The sequence below is a fragment of the Opisthocomus hoazin genome, chromosome 7, assembly GCF_030867145.1.
Source record: "Opisthocomus hoazin isolate bOpiHoa1 chromosome 7, bOpiHoa1.hap1, whole genome shotgun sequence".
Lineage (NCBI taxonomy): Eukaryota > Metazoa > Chordata > Aves > Opisthocomiformes > Opisthocomidae > Opisthocomus > Opisthocomus hoazin.
Window position 1 is genome coordinate 32,584,316 of NC_134420.1, and position 16,871 is coordinate 32,601,186.

At 39.5% G+C, this 16,871-nt stretch overlaps 1 protein-coding gene across 4 annotated transcripts in view; it reads right to left on the reverse strand.

The window, feature by feature from the left end:
* Positions 1–16,871, reverse strand: part of ZNF106 (zinc finger protein 106) — a 42,503-nt gene that overhangs the window by 11,969 nt on the left and 13,663 nt on the right. For 2 of the 4 annotated variants that reach the window (XM_075425201.1, XM_075425203.1), the window contains exons 4-15: positions 15,683–15,880; positions 11,373–13,463; positions 9,915–10,539; positions 9,108–9,177; positions 7,344–7,498; positions 7,189–7,249; positions 6,538–6,882; positions 3,064–3,844; positions 2,626–2,681; positions 1,982–2,127; positions 1,529–1,663; positions 554–670 (exon numbers count right to left, since the gene is read on the reverse strand). In XM_075425201.1, the coding sequence (XP_075281316.1) occupies positions 554–670; positions 1,529–1,663; positions 1,982–2,127; positions 2,626–2,681; positions 3,064–3,844; positions 6,538–6,882; positions 7,189–7,249; positions 7,344–7,498; positions 9,108–9,177; positions 9,915–10,539; positions 11,373–13,463; positions 15,683–15,880 (4,780 nt within the window). The remainder of the gene's footprint in view (positions 1–553; positions 671–1,528; positions 1,664–1,981; positions 2,128–2,625; positions 2,682–3,063; positions 3,845–6,537; positions 6,883–7,188; positions 7,250–7,343; positions 7,499–9,107; positions 9,178–9,914; positions 10,540–11,372; positions 13,464–15,682; positions 15,881–16,871) is intronic. The other 2 variants (XM_075425204.1, XM_075425205.1) reach the window with 2 other exon arrangements.

Genomic DNA, 16,871 nt, shown 5'->3' on the forward strand with positions numbered 1-16,871 from the left:
TGCAAAACAGGATAAATTTCTAAGGATAAATTTGAGAAATTAGCCTAGGATCCATGAAAAGAATAATCAGAAAAATAATTTATTTAAATAATTTTTATTCACTTTTAAATATCCTGGGAACTGCTGATTAAGCCTCCTTGCCAGAAAACCATGTGAATGAGTCGCTTCTACAACTGCAAACGGAGCAGGCAAAACCAGCAACACATTAACATCTCTCACACTACTTTTATGGGCAAGAAAGAAGGGTTCACAAATAATCAACTGTGTCAGAAAACTCTCATGACACATGACTGCTAGGCCAGGTGGAACCTTAAGGAAAAATGTGACAACAATACAGCAGGTACAAGAAAGGTAACCAGAGGGAAGGGGACACGGGGCAGCTTCATACGCTGAGAAAATAAGGGACAAAAAGGGGTCAATAGTGACCATTTATACCAAAATACTTTAATTACAAATACACTTACTACTCAAGAGAAAGCATGGAAATAAACACAAAGTGGAGAGAAACAGCATTGCAACAGGCTTTTATCTGCAAATACTTAAACAAACTAACCTTTATGCTGAAAGTAACCACACTGCCATTTGCAAGGCCTGCATAAAGGATCCGCCATCTACTGTGTAAACAGAGCACTCGATCTTCCAATTTAAACTGTTCCATGCACTCTCTGGTCTGGCAATAGAAAGAAGTATTTAAAGTTTGTCATTAACTGAAAACAATTCAGGGAAAAAAGCCTGAAGTCAATGATGATTTTCACCTACAAGCTGAACTTTTGGAGCCAACACAGCTGGAGTAAAACATCTGAAAGTCCAGTGTCACATGGCATTTTGACACTGGTTGTAAATCAGCTCACTTCCGTCTTTGAGACTCTACTGTACTTCAGCAACAGTTATAAGACTAAAAGCCTTGCTCTATAGTCACAATCTCCAATGTATAGAATTTTAGACTACAGACTACATATATATGAAAAACACCCTATTAACGCTTAAGTTTGAGGAATCCTCATGAAGTCCCCCAAAGGGAAGTGCCATGAATCATCAGCTTAAGAGTCCAAAACCTGTGGTAGTTTGCCCCTTGAAGCAGATATTTGCTTTCTAGTCCACCAAGCCACAGGTTGGACAAGCCTTCTTGTCATTTATCCTTAAAAATCCAGCTTCAGGAAATCTCAGTCTGCTCTTCCACCTGCCCTCAGAACACCAGATACCTGTATTCTCTGAAAAGAGAGGCAGTGCCTTCCATAAGCAATGAAGTCAGAAATACAGCAAGACAAATACAATATTCATGGCCAGACAACCACCCTGCACTTTGGTATTCCCAACGTTTGTGCTATTCTAGCAAACACTCTGTTGAAAGGCTAGCCAAAAGATTAGGGTAGTAAATCACTTCACGGTTTGCTGTTAGATTTTTCCCCCCCATTCCACTCTAATGAGGTATGAAGTGGGGCTCATATGAGTTTAAAAGGCTTTTTTCATTTATAATTGCACTCACATAAAAAAGCTGTACATGTTACTCAACACAGAGTTTTAGTACCTTGATATTGTAACAGTTGATAGTGTGGTCACTGGAGCCAGTGTAGAGTGCAGCATTCTTCCCATTTGTCTGAGTGACGAGGAGGCAGTTCACTTTTGAAGTATGTCCTTCAAAGATGGCCACACACTTCCTGCTCTAAAAAGGAAAGCATAGGGTCTGTCAACATAAGGGCCTATGTCTTTAGTTGACAGGGCGATCTGCACCTTACAGAGTAGGGTAGGACAGATAACAAAAGCAGGTCACATGCAGTAATCTCTCTCCTCTTACCCCTCTCATAGGGAGAACAGGTTCAGGAGGGGGAGAAAAGAGGTCTGAAGAAAAGAATAGAATTTAAAAAATTAAGTGCGTGAAAAAGCAGCTGCTTCCTTAACTACATAGTAAGGCTTCACAAAACCAGAACTGCAACCTTATTGACTGCAATTATCATAACACCATCCCCTCAACCTTACTTACAACCAGATTGTAGGCACAAACAGTTTTGTCTGCTGAGCAGGTATATAACAAATTCCCAAAAATCTGAATAGCATTCACTGCAGCCAGGTGTCCCTCAAAGTTTCCCTCTGTAGGCTCCTCATCCTCACCTGGCTCCGAAGACACTTCTGTAGGACAGAGACACAAGTGCTCTGATTATGGCAACACACTCAAGCAAACACACTACTGTTGTTTGTACTACCAAACAGCAGAACTATTTCATGGGCTCAACACCTTAAAGTCAGATTACATTGTGGGTCCCAAATACAGCCTGTAAGCAGCAGAAGGCAATATAAAATGCCAGAAAGACCTTTATATGATGTTAAGTCCAGAAAGACCTCTAAAATAGGAAAAGGATTGTATTATTGTCTTACAGCTCTACAGAGACCGTAGAGCAAAAGTGTTCCTGTAGGAGGGGGCGGGGGGCTGTGGAGGGGGTCAAGGCCCAAAGCATTCAATGAGAGATGACACAAGTGAGTATGCATCATCTCCGACTTCAGTTTTTAGTGCAGGATTTTATCTTCAGGGGAAAAATCCCCCTCTGGAAGCAGTTTGATCGGGCCTTAACTCAAAGCCCTGCAAGACAGTATACACAAAGTATCAGAAGAAAAGCTTAAAAGATATACCTGATGAGTTCTTTGATCCTCTTAGTGATGATATGCAAGTCTGCGTCTCAGCCACACTGTAAGGGAAATAAAGAGTAGTGAGATTGGACTTTGCATGTTCATTTTCAGACAAAATACTGGTGTAATATTCTAGAATACAAGTAGAAAATAGGCTGTGACTGATAAGCTCAAAAACAAACTTTCTGTGGAGGGCAACCCTGTTCCTGTATTAGAGCAATTAGTAGGTAACAAGACACGTTCATTTGTTGGACCAAAAAAGCAAATTCCATTTTCATTTTCCCTCTTATTTCACTCCTGAATGAAATTAAAAGTTACTGATGTTGTAAGAGTTTCTGGCAGGGCGGTGTGGGGGGAGGGAATAGGAGGAGGAGAGGAAGGGGAAGAGAGGCTTCTTATGAATATTGTATAATGCTTTTGAGAGATCTACAATAATCTCACCTTCTTTTCCCATCATCCCTACAACTTGTGCCAATCTCACTGGTAGAGCTCACTTCATCATAACCAGAGCAAGACGCCTCTAGGACTGTTTGATCCACAGAGCTGTGTGAATCCCTCTTTGATGGACTGTCTGGTTTCTCATCTCCTGACTCTGATGAACCTACATCAACCACCTCACACTGGGGTGCTGGAACTTCCACTAGTTCCAGAGAAGCATCACTGTCATTCTCATTTTTGTTTCTTGCTGTTTGAGCAGGAGTTCCATCCTCCTTTCTTGGAGTAGTGGACGTAGTAACTTTTTCTCCTTTAGGAACCTTTCCACCCTTGGCTTTCCGGACAGGCTTAGAGTCAATTATATCCTGTTCAGTATCACTGTTCTCTGGCACGTGGGCTGCCCTCAGAGTTTTCTTCTTCCTTAACTTTCTCCTTCTCCTGTTCCCTTTTTCTGCTGGGACTACAGTGGTTGCCATCTGCTGCTTGGATGGTTCTGCTGACAATTTGGGCGTTCTATCCATTGGCATTTCTAGAAGGACTGAATGCTTTGGAACAGAAGTGCTACACTGATCCAGTAAAAACCTTTCAGTCATTGTATCATTTGCTTCTCTCCTACTGAAAACAGACAGTGAATGAGAAGAAGGGTTCTCGGGAAGTCCATCCTTTCCCCTGTCCGCAGCAGGCTTGTGAATGTCTTGATTAGCGTGTTGGAAACAAGCTGCCAGCTCTGATCGAGATATGGTTGCAGAGATAACTGGATACACTGAAGATTTCTGGTTGGTCTCTTCTGAAGAAAAGAGACTAGTGTTATATTGAATCTGTACAGCAATAAATATTTATGCAAAATCTCTTTCCCTGCATTTTTTTGTTTTTACTTAATTGAGCATGTAAAGTACATATTCCTGCAGATTGAAAGCTATGCGCATGTGCAGATCTGCTATTTCAGTCCACCATCCAGCCTTTAAAAAACATAGCTAGGGAATAAAACATTTATCTGTGTACCCAGAAGCAAAGGAATGGGGCACATCATTCAAGTTGCTGGCTGACTATATGCTTTTAAAGTTCTGACAAACAACCTTACGTGAAGCCTACGTTGTCAGCTTAAGATGCTACCACCCTTCCCTGTACGCTCCCTTACAGCTGTCACCGCTGCCATAGGACTGGTATTAAGGAAGGGAAGGAACTTGGTAACTTAAAAACAAAACAAACAGGAAAATAAGAGTAACCAGCAACTTAAATTGAAATTTCTAAAACCAAAAATTATTAATTCTCAGCACTTCGAGCACTGCAGGTGTTAGAAAAGGAAGTAGGAAATCACCATGGTAGTGCAAGAAAACAGAATCACTCGCAGGTGGGAGAGATTGCTGGTAGTTCGGGCAAAGCAAATGCAATCCTTCAAAGCAAGGCTCAGCTGACTTCCTAGGGAAGCTGACAAGCCAGATGTTCAGCCTCCAAAAAGCAGACAGTCTTCCCCCAGAGACAATTTATCTCTCCCAAATTACAGAATATACCTGGTGGTAAATACCCCACAAATTACCAAATTCATTTGATGGCAGACACTCATTTTAAATGTAGCACATACAGAAGTTCATCAATACCAAAATCACATTCATCTGACAAGCAAACATCAAAAGAACATTTTTGCTTTTAGTATGTAAAAAAAAAGTTTTTAGGAAACTGACAAATATGCTAATGTGATGAAGACATTTTAAAAGCAACTATTTAAGTAACAAATACAGCTATACACTGAAGGTTCACCTTTATGAGAAAAAACTGGAAAACCTCTTTGGCTGCTGTTGTGCCTGCATAGACATCACTAAACTCTGAAGATTCTGCAAGCGAGACATTTTATGCCTCTGCAGCTAGTAACCACTAATCTTTATTATGAATTTTGCAACTCCAACATTAAAAAAAATTGACACCTCTCTTCATTGATGTTTAAAAATACAGAATGGCATATGCCAATAAAAATGGGAAAGAGAAGGGAAGGTAATGGTTTCCTACAAGCTAAGTCTTAACAACACAAACACAAAGCTGATTCTTCTGCAATACTACAGTCATGTAATGTAACACAGTGGAATACAGGAAATGCAATGGCGACTAAAAGAGCACAAAGAGCACTATTTATACAGAATTCTACATCTGAAGCAAGCTGCAAAAAGGTAAAAAAAAAACCAACTTCAAATTCTTGTATTTACAGAAGTCTAAGCTTCAATGCAGCCAACACTTCTCTTGTGCTTGAGAAAAAAAATTATGCTTATGAAAGTAGAACAGCATGGCTTTTTCCAATAGTATTTTCCACTTCAGCTGAATGGAAAAAAATTGTGTTGGCTATATTAATCTGTAACAAGGATCTCACTTATGAATCTTTATCTCAAATTATCTAAGGGTATGGGTAAGTGACAGAGTTATGGCAGACAAACAACTTTCATTAGAGTTGCCCTGCTTGACTTCACAGGCTCTTAGGAAAGTAAAGGATGACTGAGCTTTTAAACTTCAGTTTGTACCTTCAGTCCCAGTAGCAAGTTGCAGTGGAAGGTATCAATAGCATTTAAGCCTTTGACCACAGACTACAACACATGAGTTTTAAGGGTTTTCAACTGCCTAAATGAAGAGTTAGCAATTTCAACTATAGCCATTAAGATTTTAATTTTCTGAAGCATTAGCTCTCACACTAGCAGTGCAGTTAATTGAGTGGTTTCTCCTCCAGACATAAGTGAACACAAAGCTTCATTGGTAGCTCTCCCCTACTCACTCCCACTTCTCTCACATCAATGAACAGTGCCTAACATCCTTCTTTACAGTAAATTGTTTACTGAAATCACAAATAAGATAGCAAGAATTTTGAATGATGTTATTAAATCTAACCAGGATCTCCAGATCAGTGGGATTTGGAGGGATGGAGAGGGGGAAAAGACAGATTGTTATTTTTAATATCAGAAATTATAGTCTTTGTGCTTATGCAGCAGGGCCCAAGAACACCGAATGCTCTTAATGTTGTTAGCCTTATTTTTTTAAAAAGAGATGTTCAGGCATGCATTTTTCATTTGGAGGTAGATTTTCAGCTACCAGTGCCCATTAAATGATGCAGAGCAGAAGACGAAAATTACAGGGGTAGTTTTAAGGTTTTGGGGTTTTTTTATTAACTACATTATTCTGAGAGGATGTCACCTGCAAATTCATGCTTGTTCTATTTTTAAAGTAAAACTAAAAACATGTAGGTGGATATGACTACAATCTGCACGTGCTTAGCAATGTGTTAATGGATGTGTTGTAAAGAAGGTTCCAGCTTCTAAGACTATTAAGTTGACAAAGTCCCACATAAGTTAATAGGAGTTCACCCCTGCACAACAGGCTGCAGGTTTGAGGCTTACATTCTTCCGGGGGGGTGGGGGGTGTGGGGGTGTGGGTGGTGTAGTGTCGGGAATTCCTGATGTTCCTAATGCTAGTTCTCCTAAAACAAAGAGAAGCCACACATACCACCCTTCTGATCCACCTCTTCCACTCGTGTAGCACATGGAGAGCTCTGGAGTACAGAATTTACATTTTCTTCTGAGCCTTTTGGAGATGCAGGTTCTCGTTTAACTTGTATTGAGGAGTCAGGAGGAGCAGTAGGTGTGATGCCAGAAGACTGGAATGGTGACAGCATGTTTACATGAACAGAAGCTCCCAGATGAGGTGTGGAAGCAGACAAAGTGTCCAAAAGGGGCAGGAAGGAGCCTGCAGGAATTAAGTCAGCTGCCATCTGAGATTTGCTACTTCTTCTTTCACTTACGACACTGCAGGAAAGTTGCTCTGACAGTTCAGAAGGTTCATATGTTTCTACTGGCAAAAGACGAGAGGAAAAAAAAATTGCAACAAAAACGTTCATATTTTACGACAAAATTTAGGGGCGCCAAGAGCTCATTTCTTGCGGACACACAGATAAGAAAAATTTATAAAAAAGCCACTAGATGGTACTATCAAAGACAACAGATCACACTTGAACAACAAAGACTTCAATATGAAAGCCTACAATTTCATTCCACATCTTAAATGCATGAATTCAAGTTAAATGCCATTTTTACAAGATACTGAGTTCAAAGACTATGAGTCAGCATTCCACTGTTGTAGTTTTATGGTATCTCATACCTTGTAGCCCCTGCAAGATCTGGATTCTCTGACTTCTCAGCGTACTCATTTCCATGGTTACCTGCAAAACAGTTGTGGTTTAACTCAGCCCTACTTAAGGCAGTTTTTCAGGCTGTTAACTTCTAGTTCAGACAGTCTCAAAAGCCCACTATTACCTGTTGCTTTAATACAAGGAACCGTTGAACCTCAACATACGCAGCCTGCAGGGCAGCCCTCGCCTGTAAAAGATTGCTGTCCACGCTATGCAGGGACTTGCTTAACTCTTCTTCCCTCAGCGAAATAGCCAACAGTTGGTCTACCTGAGAACGTTCTGAAAAAAGAAACAAAATGTAGAGTACAGTTGTACTTGACAATACACTAAAATACATTACACATGATCTCTCGATAAATACTGCCACCCCAGCACGTAAAAATCACATAAATTAAGTCAAGCATCAACAGTCACACAAGAAGTTGAAAAGGAATATCTACACACAGGAATAGTCACATCTACACGAAAAAGCAGCAGAATCCAAGTATACCTCTTTACAGGATCCCAGCCTTGACTCTCCTAACTTTATTTCCATCATAGCTTTGCCAGCACTGATTTAGTTTAGTTGAACAAAGCCATTCTCTTCCATAAAGATTTTTTGTTGAAGTACACATGTACATGAAGTACAAATACATACTTTCCATTAAAGTAATCAAAAAGGCAAATTTAAGCTAAACAAGATTTAAATTTTTCAGTTAATCCAGAGGCCAAGGAAAGGCAGCTTAAGAGAAAAAGAACCCAATGATATAAAAAATCATTTACTATCCAGGATGATTTGGGGCCATGAGACTCACATTTGCAGTCTCTTGAGAAAGACTCTCTGAGCACTGTACTCAGTAAAAGATCCTCCCATACTCCTTGCTAAAGTCTTCCAGTATTACAGAGATTCTCCAAGCAAATTAAGTTTCAGTTTGAGCACTGCTTAGTTTCATTCAGGTTATAGTTTCCTTTAGTAGATTTACTACAATAACAATGATGCTGAAGCAAAGCAATGGGAAAGAGAGATTTTACTAAGTGGAATGTGTTACTGGTCTCCCTAACAGACACTACTCCTTGAAGACAGAGGATGATAAAAAACCCCACCTTTTCAAGTAGTGAAATTTTAGTTCCCACAAGAAGATCCATATTAATTGCCCTGCATTCCAAAAACCTCTTAATAGAAATAAATAATTTAAAAGAGAGAAATGGAATATTTGAAAGCTATCTTCTGGACCCCAAAGCTCCCAGATGGTGATGCAATGATTTAGTTCCTAAAGAGAACATCCTCCCTAAACTACACATGGCTAATTTTGATAAGTGGTGATGTGGATGTGTTAGGTATGTTTGAGAAAGACCTGCCTAATGGCAGAATAAGAGTTTTCTTTGGTCAAGAGGAGGAAGGAGTGAGGCATTCCACATTCATTTCCATTACGGACAGGGAAGGACGAGTCAAAAAACAAAAAGTATTGCTGGAGATGTCAAAAATAGAGCACAGCCCACGCTGTGAAGAGTACAAGTTTTCTGGTAAGACCACCCAGAATTAGAAAAGGAAAGCTGCATGACTGAATTCAGAAGGGAGCAAAGGGTGCTTCTACCTTCAGAACTTCTGTCCAAAGAGGCAACAAACCTCTCTTCCCTGAGCAGGGGAAAGCAAAAGCCTCATCTGTGCAACCGAGAACATGAACTGCAGGCAGAAAGGAGGCACAAAGTTTTCTCTTAGAAATAAATTCCAACAAATTAAGATGGGACTCTTCAAACAATGTGGTGCAGACCTGAGAGCAGCAGCAAAGTAACGTTCAGGAACTACCATTTTAGCCAAGTCAAAATACTACCAGCTATTAAAAACCTCTATACTACCAGCTATTTATAACCTCTATACCAGATGCACGTATGTATGATCTCCACTCACCTTTTTTGCCTTTGATTTTTCTTCTCTTATTCTTTCTTTCTAGACTAGGGATTTCAGGAGAAGATCCCTCCTGCAAGTAAAATCATTTATTAACAAAAGTTACAAGACCAATTTTGCCTAAATCAAACAGTCAAATATTCACTCTCTTTTCAAGCATTTCTTGTATCCACAGAGCAGAATATAAAAATAATTCTGCATTCTTTTAACTCATCCTTCCTTCTGCCCTTAAAAGAGGGAGGACAGCAAAGTAAGTGCCCATGTTTTCATCTCAGCTAGGAAGAAATACTAAAGAAGCCGACAGCCTTCTACTTGCTCAGAAGTTTAAGACCACACTTGGGTCAGAATTTCTGCTCTATGTTTTCAGCTGAAGGTCTAGAGCACTAAATCAGTGAGGAATGAAAGTTATCACTTTCTGCATATAACAAAATCATTTTGAGGATTTTGATCAGAAATTTTTTTTTTTCCCCCTTTTGGGTAAGTCCAAGACAGGACAGTGAAACAAATTCAGATTTAAGTATATCATTTTAAACATATAATTTTGTAAAAAGGGTTGTCTTTCTTTGCTTGACCATAAAACCAGGAACATCTACGGAAAACAAATTTCTACTACAGCTTCTATATTCTATTTCTACTATAGCTTCCATTTAGGTTTTGAAACACCAAGATCCTTGCTACAAAACCAAGTACTTCCACAGAAATATCTGAATAGCTCTCATTTAGCAGCATAGCATGCCAGTTACCAAATAAAAATTCAAGAGCAAAAACATTTTTTAGCACACCAAAGCTGGAAAAAAATTGCACACTTACTCCAGTTGCTCTTCGTTTCTTTCCAACTCCTTGGCTGTCATTCTGCTCAGTACCAGATGTGCAGCTACTGTCTGTAGCTGCATCTATGTTACTAGATACTGCAAGAAGTGAAGCATTATTTGAAGCTGGACGATTTTCTTCTGAGATTTCTAGTACATTTTGTTTTTCAAGAAGAGGTGTTCTCTTCTCTGGGCTCTCCTGGTCTAGTTTCATGAGGCCTGTGACCTCAGAGGTGGCCTGTTGGCTGTATGTCCTTCCACTAGTCTCAGTTCTTTCAGACACAAATGGCGACAAAGGACGAGAAGATGTCTCCCGTTTCAAGTCAACCTCAATGTCAGCACTTGCCTCATACGCAGATGTTATGTGATGTGAGTGGCTGGCTGCAATTATTTGCCTTTGCCCACTTTCTTTTGGTTTAGCTTGTTCACTGAAGAAGCTATAAGCAGAAGGATTTCTGTCTGCAATGACACTGCTTTCAGAAAAGCTACGTTTTCTGGCTGAGCCGGGCACTGCTAAGGAAATCCCTTCCCACTGGAATCCTTCCAGAGCAGACAGATCAGATTCTTCACCAAGTTCTAGACCCTCTTGCTCATTTTGAACAAGAGGCACCATTTCTATGCCAAACCTTTAACAAGATAAAACGAAAAATAAATACACATATAACAAGCCAGTTAAACCTACAAAAAAGCTGTGCCCCCACCCCCTCCCCCCCGCCCGATGGACATTACTGCTTTAAGAGATCTGGCAACACATTACACTGGTATGCTGTACTTTCTGTCTCATCTGGCAATAGAGTATCTTTTGTGTATCACAAAATCAGATCTAGTGGCTAAGAACTGACAGCACGATAACCAAGTCGGAAATCATGTTACTATAGTTATTCCAAACCAAGTTTGGAATAAGGAAATATGTAACTTTTCAAGACACTTCAAAATCTTCAGGTTTAAATAAAGTTTCAAAAATATTTTATAATTGCTTCCTCTAAACACAAAACCAAACTGCATATCAGATTAAAAGACTAACAAATGAAGGGGGAGCATTTATTCTGATTGCAGCAATGCAAGCATTTCTTGTAGTCCTGAATAAATGCAGAAATAAGCAACTGTCACAGCATTGTTCATATCCTGATTGCATTTTTACATTCTTCCACTTACTAGAACTTGAAAAGCAAATATATTGCTAGTGTCCATATTCAGATATCAAGCAACAATTATGAACTGATCAGAATCTTTTCTGAGCAGCAGACTACTATTACTTATCTATGGATAGACATCCACAGTAGCAAGCAATCATAAAAAACTCAAAATTACTTGTACGTGCAAAAGATCGTGGTATAGCAAGCTTCATTCTGAAGACTTAGTTTTAGGATTCTGGAATTCATTTCAGATTCGGAGAAAAACAACCCTCCCCCCGTAACAAACACACACAGAGGCACGGTTAGATCTGAAAGCTACCAACCTCGGTAAACCTTTGCCAAGTTCCTGTTTCTTCTTGGTTACTTGCTGGATGACTTGATCCCAGTTTACATTTCGCCGGGAAGCACTAAGAATCTGCCTGAGGGTGGGTTTAAGCCCTGACTCCTTCTCAGTCTCACTTCTCCGATGGCCGCTCACATTCCGAATACGCCGCGCGTTATTGAGATTGGGCTCTGGAAGATGTGTCCCAACTTTGCTCTTCAGACTAATATGTCGTGTCAGGTCTCTTTGCAGAGAGGCAGGGAGGCCAAGCTTACTTAAATCAGGAAGGAGGCCTAGTGACTGGCTTCCTCCTTTTTGGAGGTCATGATCTGAAGGATTTTCAAAACCTTCCACTTCAAAGTGATCATGTGACTTGACACGTTCCTCATCCCCTTCTCCATCCTCTGAGGTTTTTAAATCTACTTGCAAATGGTCCTGACCACTTGATGGAGAAACTGTGGATTCCATCTGAAATGTAGAATCTTTTAGATCAGCAGAAGCAATACTTGAAGCAGTCAGCTTTTCATCATCTTCCTTTTCAGAGGTGGTAGGTTTAACTTCTGGAGTGTCACAGGGTAAATAAGAACTAACAGAAGAATCCAACTTTGAAACTCTTGCTTCTGACTTCTCAATTTCTGTTAAATCATCATCACTCACATCTTCTAACGAATTTAATCTAAACTCATTCTTTGGCAATGCTTTCCCAGTTTCTTCCTCATTCTGGTCACCTGTATCCTTGCAAGATCTTAAGGGAGCATTTTGCAAGGAATGGTTTGACTGAACATCTTTGGAGTTTTGCTCTCCTTCACTTACGTTATTAACAGGCTCTCCAAGACTGCTACAAAGCACATTTTTGTTGTCTTGTAAGTTACCAGCACATGCACCACGCAGCTCTGATGAATAAGAGGAGAGGCTGTTTGTTTCCAAGTTCAATGCATTCAAATGATTCTGCTCTTCGCCACCAGTTGAGGATAATAGAAGCTTGACATTTTTTAACAGACTGTTTGTGTCTTGCTTTGGGGAAGTTAACTTCCTATCTGTGATATTCAGAAGAGGAGATTTCAGTGATGGCATCCTGTTACTTCTGCCATCATCTTTGTCAGGCTTTGCACTACTGGAACAGTCTTTCATTACCTTGCAAGAATCAAGGTGATCTGAGGTTGCATTAGAAGGGGAAGATGCTTCCCGTTTTTGAAGTTTTGAAAGGCTAACATTGGCTTTACAAGTGTTTCCTATCACTGATGAATCAGGAAGAGGCATAAATACAGAATCCATATTATCTGGAGTTTTAGAAACATTATCTTCAGACCGTGGTTGCTGCTCTGCAGCTTTCTGGGATGGGTAAGGAGTCCAACGATGCATTTTATCTCTGGAAGGACTGCTACTTTTTCCACTGGCTCTTGAAGTTTTGCTTTCTGGTTGCTTTAATGTATCAAAATATAATGCCCCCTCAGAAGGAAGTTTATCGCTAGTAAAATCAAGCAAGTCACTATCTTTTCTATCTCTGTACGGCAGAACATCAATGCCTTTCTCCTGCCGCTGCCATGCATATCTTTCCTTATTATATTTAATTGGCTCTACCGAATATGTATCTCCTGAGCTTCCAAAATTCCAGCCATGTGCACCGTGAGGACTAGATTTCCAGTTTCCTCCATAACTCTTGGAATTCCAGCTAGAAAAATGACCTTTTCCTTCCAAGTGCCAAGTGGAATTTCTCTCCCTGACACTGTGATGCCAATTTGATGTTCCTCCTCCTCTCTCACTTGCATGCCAAACTTTTCCAGAATTCCCATAGTTATGCCGATTTGAAGAGCTTCCTGAAACAGTTTGGTGCCACCCAGAGCGTCCCCTTGGGCCACCTGAGTGCCTGTTTATACTAAGGTTCTTCTGAGAGTGTGAAAATTTGCCCTGTCTAGGACTAATATAATCATCCTTTGCCCACTTCCAGTCCCTTTGTGATGTATTATGATGATGCCATGATGACTGATCATACGCTTCCCTTTCTTTGTAACTAGCTCTTTCTTCTCGCCTTCTCTGTGATCTCCTATCATCACATTCTAATTCTTGGTTTGCACAGCTTGGTTCAACTTGCCTGCAAAACAATTGAGAAAATACCTAAATTCTTATGCCATTCCACTGAAATCCAATAGCATACAAGCCTCATGTATTTTATTTGCACTGGGAACAAAACTTTTTTTTTTTAAATAATAAAAAGAAACAGAAGAAACAGATATAACTTAGCTGCTTTACTGTTCAGGCTTCTGTAGTGTTTGACGTTCAAAACTAATGTTGTACCTTTACTTAAATATGGTATTTCAAAATTGCTCTTAGAAGAACAACTGATTTGGTGCAGGGACAGTTCAATAGACCAGATCTTAAATACTTCTGTTTAACTCAGAAGAGAATATTCCTTTCTACTTACTAGTTATTAGACTAATAGAAACAAAAAGAAAGCTTATTTCTGTTGTATAATCTTTGTAATTTGAGTAATCTCGATAGACAAAAAATTCATTAGTAGTGAGATAATTATTTTTTCTGAACACAATTCTGTTGCTGTTAGATGGCGTAACTACTGTGAATTGATATAAAATAGAGGAAAGTTTGGCTGAGAAAAGCAGTTATTCTACTTACTGGAGAAAACAATTGAGATCATGTCTCAGTTTATAAAGCTTAAGTTAAAACACAGATGTAAAACATCCACAGAACTTGTACCTCAGATACAAAAATATTTTGTCTTGTTTTAACCCACAGACTCAAACAGACCACGGCATGCAATGCTGAGTCTGTATGAGCCTTCCAGAAGCACTATCTACTACCCTTTGGAGAGCACTTGTGTTGGCAACTTATCATGAACACGTGGTAAATTATCACATGTACATGTAAAGATAAATGCTACAACACCAACAGCTATTCCCAGGGTCAGCAGTCTAAACGTTCTAAGTATTTATTCTACCAAATGAGGAGCTTTTATTAAAAGTTCTCCCAAAAACTGATTACAGAAATGCTTCTTTGTGACACTACAGGAATACTTCATTCTAGATCCCTGGACATGCATGACAGGAAGCTTTCCCACTACTGCTCAAAAACAATTGATTTGAGTAAACTGAGAATTTATATTGTACCACCTTTTAAGTTGTCAACACATTCCAGTTTTGCTAAAAGATGCATAAATAATTACCCTCTAATGGGAAGTGGCCTACTGCATGAGATAGAGAGCTCTAAGACAAGAATTCAAAGAAAGGATGTCTAAGTCATATTGTAAATTCTAGGAGCTGACTCAACTAGATTACGATCTAATGGAAACAATTTTGCTGTATAAGTAACTTAATCCATGTACATTCTTTTCCCCCACCTCCACGCTGGCATCCAGTAGAGAGAGATTTTATGAGATTTTATAAGATTTTAGTTGCCTCAGAATACCACTGCACTGACAGCATTACTCCTTTACCATAAAACCAGGAAAAGTGGCACTGTTGCCACCTACATTGAGCAATATGAAAACACAACCATCATGCAGTACAGTATGACGGAATGGTGTTAAAGCCAAATAATCTCCATAGATTTGTCACTTGGAGACACTAACTGAAATTTCTAGCTACAACAAGCAAGAGGTTCTTTCAAAAAAATCGTATATTCCTTTAATACCATTGCCATGCCATAAATTTATTCAAACAATATATTCCCAACTGTAACACCATATTAGCAATGCACACTTGCAGAGTCATGCGGAAGATAAAAGGCAACACTTCTCACTCTCTGTAGTAGAATTATGTTTAGCTAATGGTAAGCAGTAAGATAAAACAGGTAAGAAATTTCATTCAAGGATTATGGGATTTCAGTGTGACATTGACACAACAATCCAATTCATTTTAAAAATAGACAGATTAAAGCTTTACAACAAAGCATATTCAGCAACAGTTTCTAAAAGGCCAGGTTCCTATAGACACCCTCTGCCTCAAACAATATTAGCACTACTGTCACATGTATTAAGCCTTTCAGTTAAATGCGTATAAAATATTAAAATAAAAACATTAGGGCTCTCAAAACACAAGATTCCACACTGGGGACTTTTTTTTATCCATAATGGAGAATAGTTGTACTTCTTCACTAGTAGTAGATAACAGAATAAGAACATTCAGCAGAATCACATTTACATGTTGAACTACAATATCCACGTAGGTCTCCTGGATTCTGCTCGTAACAAGTACATTGGCTACAGGCACTCTACATCTCACAAGCACCCAAGCCTTAGCAGCGTATCCCAAGTGTTAAAAGCAATTTTGTGACCTAAGAGAAGAAAGGAAGACTCACCAGTTCGGTTCCTTCCTTTGCTTGATTAGTTGAAGGATTTCTTTGTCAAGGTAATCTTCTTCTGCCTCTTCTTTCTCTTCCTCTTTTCTGTCATGGGCATCAACATTGTCTTTGTGAAGCTGGCTAGAAATGTGCTTGGCATATGCTGACAAACCCACCAGTGTCACCCTGCACACCCGGCACTCATGGTTGCTGTCCCTAGGAAGAGAGGCAGAGGGTGGACTTTCAACTCTGCCAACAGGCATGGCAGGTATCTCTGGTCTTACTTTGTTTCCTCTGAATGTGCTTGCATTCAAGGCAACTAGGTTTTGCTCAGTATATTTAAGTTACTTGAATTCTCTGGCTTTTTCTTTCAAGGTCTAGTTTTTTGATGGTCAGTTTTTAAAAGATATTTTTCCAACAATCAAGAGGTAAAAGACTTGGTAATAAAGCTGTGTTAACTGGGAGGAGGAATTCTTCTTGAATTGTTGTACTCAAAATCTTTTCAGAGGAAACATAGTGAGCGAAGAGGCACAGTGGAAGGCTTACAGAGCTAGCAGGAGCTGCTCTGAAGCCGTTCCATGGTGCCAGCTGCACTGGGGAAGCCTGGTGACAGCTTCTACATTTAATCCTTGACTTGAGCCTTCCCTCTGTGAAATTTAGAAAAGGGAGGAGACAGTACATGGATACAGCCAATCCTGATACAACATAACCTAAACTGGGACAGCTGAGACTGCCACCCGGAATCCAAAGACTCCACAGCACAGTGAGTGGATGGGAGGGTGTCTTCAGTTCACTGTACTTTATTTGGTTCAAGTGTGCATGAGGTCTGCTTTCTGCTTTAGAGGACTTATCTTAAAAAATACAGAAATCATTCCAGCTGGAGGAAGTTGACAGCTGTGTCAGACAAATGGCTTTACTCATATTTCAGCTAATAGTGAATACTGGATTAAGGTTACAACATTTCACACCCCCCCCCCTTTTTTTTTTTAAGAAATTCAGATTTCTAAAAATACTTTATTTGTTCTCCTGACAAATCCTTGCAATACTCTACTGTTAAGGAAATACATTGTTAATAATAAACTAAACAAGGAAAATATGTTCACCAGTTAAAAAAAGTCAGAAAATGCTTGAGAGCATAGGTCACTGCAAATAACTGCCTACCATACAGGAAGAGCACACAATCTTAGTTGTTCAACAAGAAGGCCAA